The sequence below is a fragment of the Ptychodera flava genome, chromosome 6 (assembly GCF_041260155.1).
Source record: "Ptychodera flava strain L36383 chromosome 6, AS_Pfla_20210202, whole genome shotgun sequence".
Taxonomy (NCBI): domain Eukaryota; kingdom Metazoa; phylum Hemichordata; class Enteropneusta; family Ptychoderidae; genus Ptychodera; species Ptychodera flava.
In genome coordinates this window covers 6,870,274-6,884,203 of record NC_091933.1, presented here as the reverse complement: position 1 = coordinate 6,884,203, position 13,930 = coordinate 6,870,274, and the positions used below count along the sequence as shown (strand labels likewise).

Genomic DNA, 13,930 nt, shown 5'->3' with positions numbered 1-13,930 from the left:
GAGGCTGGTGTCTTCTAAGTGCACTTGTGCATAATTATGATGACTGTAAGATCCGCGGACTGAGGGCACCCCAACAGCGGCACTGTGTAAGCGTATAGTGTATGGGTATGTCTAGGAAGTATTTCGATGGTATAAGCGTTGTACGAAATGACACAAAATATGAGAGTATGAGCTGATTTTAGAAATGAGGCACAATTTCCTTGATAAGATGATCGTTTTGGTGAGATGTTGGTAAGAAATTATGCATACTTTACTGAATTTTTCCAGGTGATATTAGGGGCACTAGCTTCCCACCTCATTGGCCTGGAAGATTATGGTGTGGATATTATCGGTGACATTCCGACAGGGTAGGTAAAAACATTTTTCAATTAAATACAAGTCACATATCAATCTTATACAAATCAAATATTTACATTCCTGCAATTCGAAAGGTTTACGAGTAAAACTAAATCAACCTTCATCCAGTTTGATTGTTGAATAATGAATTTTTCCATGAGTATGTTTTCATATTATAGAACGGTATGAATCAGAATTACAAATGTGGTCGGATTGTTTCCAAAATGCATAGTACATGTACTCTTGTTTACTGGCAGGCTACCAGCTCCTAAGCTGCCCTCAACGACCTACATGGGTTCCCTCGTCACCGATGCTATAGCCATTGCAATCGTAGTGTTTGCCATATCCGTGTCAATGGCAGCACTGTTCGGACAGAAAAACAATTATAAAGTGGATGCTAACCAGGTCAGTGAAAACATACTCATTATCTTACCGACTCTATTCCTTTGAAATGTCTATGTTGAGGCCAGGTAATATCGACAAGTTATTTTTCACTTTTCTGCCTGAGCTACACCCATCTGTTTTCATGTTTTCTGCTATTTAACACACTATCTATCGTTAACTTCCGCCGAATGAGAAAATGTACTCCGGTGATCGGTCTTGCATTTGGTCAGTTCACAGTAAGTCACATTCACCAGATCTACAATACCCTACAAATAAGCTACATGTATTTTCAACAATAATCATAGAGTCTCTCGTTCATTGCTACTGATATTCAATAAGCTAACATAGTTGACTCATATCTTTTACCACCGTGATGAATATATGCGAGTTACACTTACTATGGAACTTCTAATACACCCATTTCGACAAACGTCTCTATAAGGCAAGTGAAAAATTTCATCTCGTTTGAAACATACACTGTACAAAAGAATCTTCTTTTTTCACAACCAGTAAGTTGCATGTTTACCTACTGTCGTTTTTGGCAACTGGACTGCCGTGTGTTGATTGTTCATGTTCGCCATTAGATGGCGCTGTAATGGACAAATTCAGAAAAGTGGACTTAAAAAAGCGGACTAATACTTCTCTTTTCTGATACTTTGAATCGTGAATGCTTAAGCAGAATATCAGCAGTGTGTAGGGTCACATAGGAGCCATGAAAATATACCTGATTTTGTGTGTATGATATTGCAACATGCTTAACAATTCAACAAGAATTTCCATATTTCGACCGTGCACTGGTTTTTTTCTTGTGTTGTTTTTTCCAGGAACTGGTTGCCTATGGATGTACAAATACAATCACATCTTTCTTTTCATGCTATCCTTCCAGCTGCTCTCTGTCCCGTAGTCTGGTACAAGAAAACAGTGGTGGAAGCTCGCAGGTAGGTTGACATGGAGATGATAATGTAGTTGTGATATGATGTCATTCCAGCGTAATGTATTTATATGTCCCAATATCTGGAGCAACTGTGCAGACAAAATGACAGTTATCAGTCAATAGATCAAATCCGTTTGTGTATTCTCGAATTGGGTTAAGGCAACAGTTACTACATGTATTGACGTGTTTCAATGTATCTATCTGTTTAAGAACTCATACATACATAACTATTTGTCCACAGATAGCAGGGCTTGTGAACAGTGTATTGATGTTGGTGATTTTACTGTTTTTGGCGCCACTCTTTGAACCATTGCCAAAGGTAAGATTACATTTTGCTGCATATATATGGGCACTTTGCTTCAAAATACGCATATGATTTTCTAAAGATTCGATATTTGAAATATGGACACCAACTCATTTAACCCTTTGAGCACTGTATTTTTCCCCGCTAAAATATCAGGGCAAGATTTTACCAATTTTTATGAATTTTTATGTTATTTTTTATAGTTTTGCACCAAATGGACATAACTTTTCATCAGTTTCAGTTTTTGACCAAAATTGTCTAGATTTGAAAAAAATTGTTGGTGATATATTCTATAAAGGTAACAAAAATCGACTTTGGCACTCTAAGGGTCAATCGTGAAAACTTACAAAAATTAGAAACTTGCAGCTTACATCAACAAACTGTAAAAAGGTCTGAACTGTAAATGATCACGTGTTTCACTGTATATTGCAGTTATGTGTAAATTTGAACCTTTGCCACATGTTTGCAACTTCATTGAAAGTATTATGATCAACATAATGAACAATATTCACCACAGATTAACTCTATCGGTCATTAAGTATTCAAATATGTAATTAGCTGAAATAAAAATAATTAATTTCTTTGACTGCTATTATTGTATCACCACTTTATATAGCAAGTGTAATTGCCTTTGGTCAAGTCCTTCAAACTATATATTCCAAACTTTGAAAGCTCATTAGATATGCAAACTATAAATTAGCTGACATGAAAACTTAAGTGCGAAATGACTTCCAATATTGGTATAACCTGGTATAATCATAAATGTACATAGCATGTTATGCCAACTTTGATCAAATAAATCCAAGTATATATCCCTAATTAGGAAAGTTCATTAAATACACAAATTAGGAATTGGCTGAAGCAAAAATGCTTAATGCCTTTCAATGTTAGCCTACATAATACCCAGTATCTTTAATGTACACAGCAAGTTTCATCTATTTTGGTCATGTAATTTCAAATATATACCCCAAATCTCAAAAATTCATTATATATGCAAATTAGGAGCTGGATGAAGTAAAATGGTTAATGACTTTCAATAATGTCGTATCATAGTATCTTTAATGTACATAGCAAGTTTCGTCAACTTTGGTCTAGTCAATACAGATAAATATCCCTAATTAGGAAAGTTCATAAAATATGCAAATTAGGAATTGGCTGAAGTAAAAATGCTTAATGACTTTCAATAATGTTCTATCATAGTATCTTTAATGTACATAGCAAGTTTCGTCAACTTTGGTCCAGTCAATACAGATAAATATCCCTGATTATGAAAGTTCATTAAATATGCAAATAAGGAATTGGCTAAAGTTCAAATGCTTAATGACTCTCAATAATGTTTTATCATAGTATCTTTAATGTACATAGCCAGTTTCATCAACTTTGGTCTCGTCAATTCAAATAAATACCCCTAATTAGGAAAGTTCATAAAATATGCAAATTAGGAATTGGCTGATGTAAAAATGCTTAATGACATTTAATAATGTTCTATCATAGTATCTTTAATGTACATAGCAAGTTTCATCAATTTTGGTCATGTAACTTCAAATATATATCCTTAATTTCAAAAGGTCATTAGATATGCAAATTAGGATTTGGATGAAGTAAAAATGCTTAATGACTTTCAATAATGTTAAATCATAGTATCTTCAATATGTGTACCAAGTTTCGTCAATTTTGATCGAGTAAATTCAGATATATACTCCTAATTAGGAAATTTCATTAAACATGCAAATTAGTTATTATCTTTCACGTCACCCCTTAATATCTTTCAAAGCTGATATATCTTGGTGTGATCAACATTTATAGCGAATCTCATCAAATTGTGTGCAGTCGTTGTCAATATATATCAGTTTTTTCTAAAATCATTAATTATGCAAATGAGCTGAAAGTAAGCAAGCCACACTCACCAAAAACTAATCAGTTCTTGCCATATGCAAACTGAAATCTATGTACCAGATTTGATTCTGATCTGATGAGCCGTTTTTGAGATATTGAGTACACAGACACACAGACAGACAGACAGACACACAGACACACAGACACACAGACATTGCTGCGACATATGCTCACGTGTGTCAACACGTGAGCAAAAAAAGGGGTGTTTGAACACTAAACATTACACACTCACATACACATACACACACACACACATACACACACAATGGGATATTACACACTTAAATTTGGAGGGGAAGTAAAGCCTACACGCAACTGCCTTCCCGATAATGCGTAAAAAGTTTCTCTCTCTTCAATTTCTTAATGTTATGTTATATTATGTTAGTTTGTCATAACACAATGATTTGTTCAAATGATTCAAGTTACACTTCATATAGAAGAGAGAGAGCAATCCTCAATGACAATGGTGCCTTATCTTCTTAATGTGCTCTATCTTCTTTGTGGGATGTAATTTTAGTAGTACTGCTACGTTTGATCATGGGTCCCATTTTATTTACATATAACCATATACGTTAACATCAACGACCTCCCTCTATTGGAACGCAATGACGAGCTTTATAAAATGTTGATGACCGCACAAGATCAATTACCTCAAGTAACATGTTATTGATCATTGCCCACAAATACGTTTCTCTTGTTTTTGTTTTTGTTTTGTTTTTATAGAATGTTTGTACTTTTCAACTTATTGTCTGCAAAACGAGGCAGCTGTTGACAAGAATGAAATAAAACTAATCACTCCTTGTTTTGCAGCAAGCCTAAAACCCGTTAATTTTGTTGTAATCGTAGACTTTCTTATACTTGATTTAAAGTTTCTTCATTGTTGCATCTTTTGCTTTAAATTGTCTACATTTCATGTCACTTTTTCTTCTTACTCAATTTCTATATTCTAAACCCTAGAGAAGCCTTGCTTTGTGATGTGATTTGTGCCTGTTTCAGTCCCCAATCCCCTGTAGATTCTGTATCATTTATTTTGGATAAATCTGAATAAATAAGTAATCATACATAAATAAAACGGGTTTTCACTATTTCTATTGCAGGCTGTCTTAGCTTCCGTTATCGTGGTTGCTTTGAAAGGGATGTTTAAGCAGTTTATGGATCTTAAAAAGCTGTGGAAGTATGATAAAATAGATTTTGTGAGTATCAAATCCTCTCCCCACCCCCACCCCGCCTAAAATACATTAAATACATGTCTTCGTTAGACGGTATTACCCCCTTAGAGAATAACATATTGTAAAACCACTGCAAGTATTTGTTTGTTGTTCCAAAAACGAAGCACCACCTATGAAAACCAATCATATTTTTTGTATAAGAAGGAAGACCAATCAAAACAATAGGTCAGTCATGACCAAGTTTCAAGTTGATCATTCGTAATATTTGTTAGGGACTGTTTGTACTTAAGATATTCTTATTGAACAGAGGTATTTCACAGTAATGTACATAACTTTGACTGTGATGTCTTCGCTAGGTGACTGGGTGCCGTACCTTGTGAGTTCGGATCCGAACGGAAAATCTACTGAATTTGCTGACAATGTGGAGCATATTATAGGCTACTAGCCGATCACACTAAACTAAGGGTTGCCTGTAGTCAAGTATTTAGCCAGGCGGTTTCGGCTCTGAAAAGCGAAAGTTGCCGTCTGACACCGTGGACTTGATTTTGACATTTGACTAGAAATGACAAATTTGCACGAGGAAGAACTGACAGTAATATCATTGTCACACAAAGTGTCAAAAGCATCCAAGAGATTTGGTGGTCAATCAACTTATGTAGAGATATTGATTATGATCATTAAAAAGTAAAACAGATAGATTTACAACGAATCTCAACACTGTTACGACCTGTATTTGATGTCGTGTTATTAAACCCAGTCCTTGATGTTTCGTGATGGCGTCATGTTCAGACTTCTTTCACATGGAAATTTACCATTTCATATAAGATTTTGACAGTTGATGTACTTTTTAAATTTGAAGAACGTTCAATACCCTTTCAGATTCTGGCGTTGGTTTTCTTACAAATACATCGATTATTTTGTTGATTTTCAGAATGTTTGGTGGGTAACTTGTCTTGGAGTGTTCCTCTTTGATGTTGACCTTGGTCTGATGATTGGTGTTGGCTTTTCCATCTTCGTAATGATATGGAGGACCCAAGAACCATACTGCTGCCTGCTAGGTCGTATACCAGGAACTGATATCTACAAAGATATTACCCATGTTCCTTCAGTAAGTTAAATTACTCATATTTCACGGGAACTCAACTTCGTATCCTAATTAATGGCCGTTTCAAAATTTCTGAATGAATAGAAAACAAATATTTTCTCCAGTTATTCACTTGATCATTCTGCTTTTACAGGCTGTGTAGCTCAAGGCAGCTAATGTCAGGTATATTGTTCTGTAGGGGTCTCTGCGCATGTTCCGTATGTTAACTTATATTCATTATGTCACCTTCATGAGTGTGCCAAAATTCCTTGCATATCATCTTGCTTGTTACAGTATTGCAAATTCCTTTGTCGATATTTGAGAGCGACAATTACTTTGCAACATCACGTCTTAAACGGGTGACAGTTACCGTTCATGGGATGACTTCGTTGTCATCCATCTTTTATGCCTTACTAGTTAACTTTTTGATGTGTGAATTTTCTCACAAACAATAGCTTCAATTGCTTAGATATTAGTGTAGATATTCGTAGATTAACTTAAATAGGATTCGTCTAATAGAAGATTGAGCGACAGAATAAATGTTTCATGAATTTTCATGTCTACCATGGACATGTTTACACTTAACATTTTCAATTTTTTGGTCTTTTTTCCTCAAGGCTAAAGAAATCCCTGGCATCAAGATATTCCGCATGATGTCTTCCCTGTACTATGCAAACGTAGATCATTTCAAAAAATCCCTCCACAAACTGACCAAAATCAATCCAAGAAAAATACTGCAGGCTAGAGCCCAGAGGGCGTTTTTGAAAGAAATGGAAGAGAAAAAGAGGCAGAAAGAGGATAAAGTTAATGGAAATATATGTCAGAAATCCGAACAGGTAAGACGAAAAAAGGATAGGGTGTTATAACATGAGAGTGTACATTATGACGCCATGAAATGATTGAAAATCTTTGGACAAAGGAATTATACAGGCCAGATATGTGCAGATTGATAGTTTGGGAGGAAAATTCACGACAGGGTTAAGAAAGCAATTGCAATGCAAAAGCAATTGATGGAAATATTGACGAAGGCAAAATGTACCATGGGAAATGACTTTTGGACCTGTAAAGTTTACAGTCTTCTTTCACTCTGAAAATATGAATAATGTTGTTTAATTCTACACGGACAACATAAAAGAGCGGCAGTCATTTTTAGTTCATAATATCGGCCAATACAAGTGCTTTTCCCATCCAAAAATTGCACACTAACCCCTTATTTGTATCCTCAGTCAGGTAGAATTATAAACATTTTCTTGGAGCAACGTCGCAAAGATGTAAAACCTTGATATCATAGCCAAACATTTTGTAGTTTGACAGTGCCTTTGCTACATATTGACAAATAAACACCTCAAACTATTCCTGTATAAAAAGTAATTACTGCAAGTTGCAACCAGTATAGCATATTCGCGAACACCACTGTTTTTATTTGTGTCCCAGGACAGTGATATTGACCGAAAAATTGAAGAAGAGGAATTGGGCGGTATCCATGCCATCATCCTGGACTGTAGTAGTTTAAATTTTGTCGATTCGAGCGGTTTGACAAGATTGATTCAGATAATTAATGCCTACAAGAAGATTGGTGTGAAGATACTTATGGCCCAGGTAAAAAGTAAGTATATTGATTTCATGGACTGTTTATATTGTTTGTAGTGAAATATTACTATAGTCGGTAGCGGACATTCAGGTAACTTACTTTTGCTATGTCGTCCTTTCTCTTTTTAACACCTTTCCAAATACTATAACAAGTTCCGTTTGCCAATATTACATTACTTACAATTTTCCTGTAAAAGTATTATCTTAGTATATTTATTGCACCTTTTAGAACTGGTGCAATTTCATTTATCATCGATATCTGTCATCATAATTTTACCGAAGATACCAGAATGCACCCAACGGTGTTTATTAATTCTGTCAAACTATCTAACGTTTACATTCATATCGAATAAATAGTATCATTTCATACTGGAATGTTTTATTCATTTATTTCCATTGGGGAATATACTGAAGATGGTAGTGTTTGTCATGTTTTGTGTAAGGGCATTAAGTCATTTAGCCTTTGAATAAAGACCCATCGTTTTGTCAGGTTTATGTAAAGGGAAACATATCTAGTAATAAAAAAATGTAAAGGAGGACAAAAGGTTAAAGGTATGTTCATGGAAAATCAATAAATCCACTAATAAGAGAACCAGGCATTGAGAAGTGTGCCTGAACTATAATTCGGGATTTGATCTCTCTCTCTCTCTCTCTCTCTCTCTCTCTCTCTCTCTCTCTCTCTCTCTCTCTCTCCTCTCTCTCTCTCTCTCTCTCTCTTCTCTCCTCCTCTCTCTCTCTCTCTCTCTCTCTCTCTCCGTAGAGCGTGTTCGAGACACTATTTCAAAGTCAGAATTTTACTCTCAAGTTAACCTGGATGGACAAAGTCTTTTGTTTGTCACTATCCATGATGCTGTTCTCTATGTAGTCAAGGAAAGTGATCTGAATGAGGTAAAAGATGCATTAAGTGCTAAACATTCGCACAATGATTAGAGTCTACCTTCAATATGGCATCAAAACAGGCCCAATAATCATTATCATTCTAGGTAAATAATTTACCAGATCAAAGAAACATACTGAAAATGACAATAACGATGGGGTCATAATGAAATGGTGCCCACTGGTGGAACCAGGTGTCAAGTATACACCAGTTAGGTGATATTCTCCGCGAATCTGTAGACAAATCTTTTGAACTACGTATAGACTCGGTGATGTCATACATGGCAATAATGACAGTCTGCCAAATATCGTTCATTAACCTTTTTTCCATGGCTTTCATCATTTAATGATTTACACTTTAGAGTAAGATAAGATTGCCTATGCTTTATGGTGGTGTCGGTTCTCCATAGCGTATTATATATTATTGCCTGGATACATGGGTTTATGTGCCCGAGAGCAGGTGACAATTTGCCCGACGCCAGGAGGGCAAATTGTCTCCTGCTGCGAGGGCACATAAACCCATGTATTTAGGCAATAAGCTTAATATTTGTATTACATGCCTCTTCAAAGCTAACACTATAAGACATTTAGTTACATGCAGGGCATTTTCAAACAATTTTACCATAATCAACCAGTGTATACAGAATTTAACGCATGGATATTTTACATCTAGCGTTAAGCGCCTACTTTGACATCGAAAACGTCGAAGGGCTTCACTGGACCGGGTAACCAAGGGAACCGGTCAGTACATCGTTAACTGGCCCGCTAACCCCCCGGATGTTCCTATTCAAATCAATGCACAATTTTGTACTCACATCGAGGCACGTAATAAACGTTAATTTTGTAAGTTGTAGCTGCTAATCAAATGTATATAGCAAGTACACATATACAAGTACACTCCTTATCACCTCCAACTTCATTTAAAGTAGAACGCGCCTCGGGGACAGATAGTCAGACTCTCAAATTTCTACAATTCTTTTCTGGTCTACCACTTGTGGGGGCTCATTTAAAGCTCTTGGAGAAAGGAAAACTTTCACCTATTAGTTTTTCGAAAACTCAACATTGAATTTCCACAACAGAGTTAACACAGGGATGGCACTGAGCCATTTTGAATTTCAAATACCGCAAAATGTTGGGTAATTCGTTTCGCTAGTTCCAAACTTTGCACGGTGACCCCGATTTTTATTGTTGATTTGGTAAGAGAATGGTTGAAAGTTTAATTTAGGGAAGTTTGAGCTAAAGTCTAAGTCTTTCACTTTCGAGGCGCATACTACCTTAACAAAACTGATATCCCTGAACAAAGGGTTTCTTACGGTACCACCACCAACTTCTAAAACCACACATCAATGTTAATCATGAAATCATATTTTTGAAAATCCAACAGTTGCTTGTGGATGACACTGATGGCAGAGCTCGAACGCACATCCATACTGTTATCGAGGGACAAAGAGTGCCTCCAGACGTGAATGCGATACGAGTTAACGAAACTGAACAAGACACTGCATTCTAGAAACTGAATCTTTCCTTGTGATAATGAAAATACACACAGACTTTGTGTCTTTGTCAGTGTAATTATTGGTTTCCTCGGCGTTGAAGTGACTTCCTCTCTGACGAAAATATCAAGTTTTAAAGAACGTTTTTGAAAAATATACATACTATGTCTAAACTGGTGTAAAAATTCCCATAAATGTTCTATAGGATTTAAAACTCGAAAGGTAAGATACCAACCCCACTAGCAAAAAAGCCGGAGTTTCAGTCCTCTTGAAGGCATGAATCGCCTCCTCTAAAAAGATTAGTTAATATCAAGATGTGTGACATGTCTAAAGTTTAGAGTTCAGCTGGAGTTCATTCATACACATTGAAAGAATGACATTACAAATCACAGATCTGACACAGGGTTGTGTTGGCCAGTACTATCTAGCACACTTGTCTACAAAACTTGGCGTTTTACGTGTTGAGGGTGAGATAATTCTGCAAACTGAACAAATGATAGTAAACTATTTCTCGTGAAATTTTGCCTGACTTCGTGCATTTCTTGTATTCCAAAATTCACTGGACCCCTGTATTAAATCCCATGTGTAAAACAGTTTTTAATTGGTGACATACATTTTACAGTTTTAATAACTGCAGGAATTCGAATCCAGAGTTTTTCATCACTGTTCGTCTTGCATTGACTGTATGTATTTTGATGAATAGATTTCGCAATCTCTTGAACCATGGCGGATATATAGCAACGCTTAATATTTAATGCGTGATGTGGAATCCTTTCAAGAAAATGTCCATGTATACCATTACAGACAAATAGCATCACTTGATATGTTTTTTTTGTGTATTATCAAGAACTGCCACCCCATTAAACAATGGCAGTATTTGTCCAAGTCTTTTCGTTCGTAAGGGTGTGTACTATTCGTCCATAAGTGAGATATTCATGTTTCATCTATGTCATGGAAGCATTCCTTCATACTTCTTGAGCATATTATGTATTTGGATAAATGAAACATTCGTAAAGTAATTACAAATTATAAGGATTCAGGGAAAATCAGCTCAGCCTGTATAATATGCCGACCTTTGAACTAATTATTTTCTTCATTTTCAGTGTACATTTCTTCTGTAAGTTTGTTTATAGGGTCACCCCGAAACCGTTCGCCCATGACACAAATGTGTCTATAGAAAAACAAGAAGGGTCTTGTATAGATACAACCCCATTACCATATATACATATATATATATATATACCTTGGTATGGTTTTTTTTCAAAAAGTATCAAATATCACCCAACGCACTTCATAAGCATTCGATTTACTGGTTGAAATTTCATTGTTCGCAGCATCACAGAGTAACATTGACAGAGTCGCAACACTTGCATGCCTTTTGTTCCATGGTCGTCTCGGTAGACTATTGGCTTTTCATATTAAAATGAGCTCCAAAGGTGTTAAACTTTTTGGAGGCTTTGTTTGTGGTTGATGATTACACGAGATTATGCGAAAAATACGACGAGATGGCATCGTACTGCCAGTCGCGTAGCAACCATAGTTACTTTGTGAGCTCTCAGGCCAGAAACACTGCTTCACGCCAATCAAAACATAACACGGCAGCAGTTTCATAAATATGTCCTTCCTTGACGCACGTGTAAAAGAGGGTACGACTGACCGTAAACCATTGAGTAAAACCAGACAGTATCGATAAAAGACTTTCAAATTCGGTTCAAACACACTCATTATATATTCATAAAAATATGAGAGGAATTTTTAAAACGGTAAAACTCATTTTCCTGAAGCTCAAAACACTCCCGTTTTCGCCAGCACGTCAATTCTGCTCAGCACCACACGAAAACAACAACACAAACTTTGCCGAACATACTTTCGCTTAACAATTGGCGAAAATCCGAAAATTACCGAAGGATTCATGGTCGGCACTCTTCGGAAAAGAGAGGCGAGAGCAAACTGAGGCGAGGCGAACATGGATGGGTTACATAACCGCTTCACCCCTTAAACAATACCGTTGCCACTCTGTCTATGTTTCTCTATGGCAGCATCAAAGGCCTTTTCAACCTTGTCTAAGGCCTATTTTCATCCTTAGATATAATTTTAGACTAAAACTACGACAGTAATATTTAATGCTGTCTGATTTCTGGACCTCCTTATTTCATTCTTCGTATGTTATGAAATGTACCGAGTATTTCTCGACATGAACAACAGCATAAAATGTCGCCTCAAAACACTGGCTATATATACTGGTCGTCAAATGGTAAAATTTTAATGCAGAATAAGTTTGTTTTGTTCATATGACCAGGAGACTGTTTTTTCAATTTTCTAAATGATACATGGGCAAATATGCAGTCCAATTTAACAACAACAATGACGACGACAAAACAACAACAACAACAACAACAACAATAATAATAATTATAATAACAGTAATACATTTGCTGTTTATTGATAAATTATTTTGATCTGCAAAAAAATTAAAAATATTTTAGCTTGCTCCTATCATTTAGCTCTATTTTAGGTTTTCGTGTATTTCATCGATAGTTGTTTGATCTTATATGTCAGATGAAAAAACTTAAAACTTTTTTTCTTTAGTGAAGACGTGACTTCTTGGTTTTACTTGAAAAGAGTAGACAGTGCTCAGACTTTGGAATATTATTTTCAGACCGTACATCACTTTGATTCAGAGTGGTAATACGCGTTGCTGTCATAAATTTATATGCTATAATTCATATGCAGTATTTCGCTGTCATAGCTCGTTTGTTTTTCGGATCAAACAAGATTTTTCTGCATCGATATTTCTAATGTAGGGTCCGAATGTGCAGTACAGTGACCACATGATTTATGCATGCAGTTGGATGCTTTAACGTATTAGCATGATAGTGTTGTTGACCGCGCAGTGCAAAAGTGCAAAGTAATAACTGGAGTAGTTTAATTAGAACGGGAAAATGGTCGAATAAACATCTCACTTCAGGGGTATTGAATCAATTCACTACATACAGATATTGACACGGCATACTGCAAATCTTAGCGAATGCGGCACTGATAAAATTTCGTTCAATATAGAACATATATACAGATACACAAATACATTTTTTCAGCGACGAATACCATATCCTAGTTGAATGTTATGACCATTCACTGCTTGAAGTTTTTATTCTAAAATGTTAACTACTCAAATATTTGTTTTTTATGAATGGTAGATGTTTTATTCTGTAGTTTTTTAAGATATTATCGTTTTAGGTAACCCGTTTTCTCATCTATCAGTCAAAAGATTTTTTTAACGTTTTGTGCAGATCATTACAAATCTGTCTTTAGCGTCAATGATCATTTTGTAAGTGTCCATTATTTGTGTTTGAAATAAAACTTACTGAAAGTATATACCCGGAAAAAATGTGAGCAATAAACGGACTGTCTTTCAAAGAGTTGATGCAATGGTCTCTCTCTGTTTATATGTGCATTGTAGTAAATTTATTGGACGTATTTATGATGGTATTTTGAACAAAAAGAACAAAATCCGCGATTTGGGGACGACACAGAACGAGCGGGATTTCCCCGCCAGGCCTAGCACCAGTTAGTACGGCTTGCAGTGGCGGACCACACTGCGTGCACAGCAGAGGGTAGTGGACCATTTCATAATTAAAGAAGGGATGGCAGACTATAAACAAAACTGGAAATCGGTTCTTCCAAAACAAGCATTTTACAAACACTTTACGTCAAACTCACATAATGATGATTAACACGATTGGAACTAATTTAGGATAATTGGATGGTGAAGTAGTGTCGATTTAATCTGCAAATGTAACCTCATCCACTTTTCTTTTTAAGTTACACACTTGTTTTTATGAGTAATTTGTAATATTGCAACAT

At 35.8% G+C, this 13,930-nt stretch overlaps 1 protein-coding gene across 1 annotated transcript in view; it reads left to right on the top strand.

Annotated features, from left to right (window-relative positions):
- The window catches only part of LOC139134743 (prestin-like), a 61,027-nt gene extending 47,542 nt beyond the window's left edge, over nucleotides 1-13,485 (top strand). The window contains exons 7-16 of the mRNA XM_070701763.1: nucleotides 268-347; nucleotides 594-741; nucleotides 1,545-1,658; nucleotides 1,896-1,973; nucleotides 4,952-5,047; nucleotides 5,955-6,131; nucleotides 6,725-6,943; nucleotides 7,542-7,713; nucleotides 8,458-8,585; nucleotides 9,958-13,485. Coding sequence (XP_070557864.1) covers nucleotides 268-347; nucleotides 594-741; nucleotides 1,545-1,658; nucleotides 1,896-1,973; nucleotides 4,952-5,047; nucleotides 5,955-6,131; nucleotides 6,725-6,943; nucleotides 7,542-7,713; nucleotides 8,458-8,585; nucleotides 9,958-10,083 — 1,338 coding nt within the window. The 3' untranslated portion in view covers nucleotides 10,084-13,485. The remainder of the gene's footprint in view (nucleotides 1-267; nucleotides 348-593; nucleotides 742-1,544; nucleotides 1,659-1,895; nucleotides 1,974-4,951; nucleotides 5,048-5,954; nucleotides 6,132-6,724; nucleotides 6,944-7,541; nucleotides 7,714-8,457; nucleotides 8,586-9,957) is intronic.
- The last annotated feature ends 445 nt before the right edge of the window (nucleotides 13,486-13,930 follow it).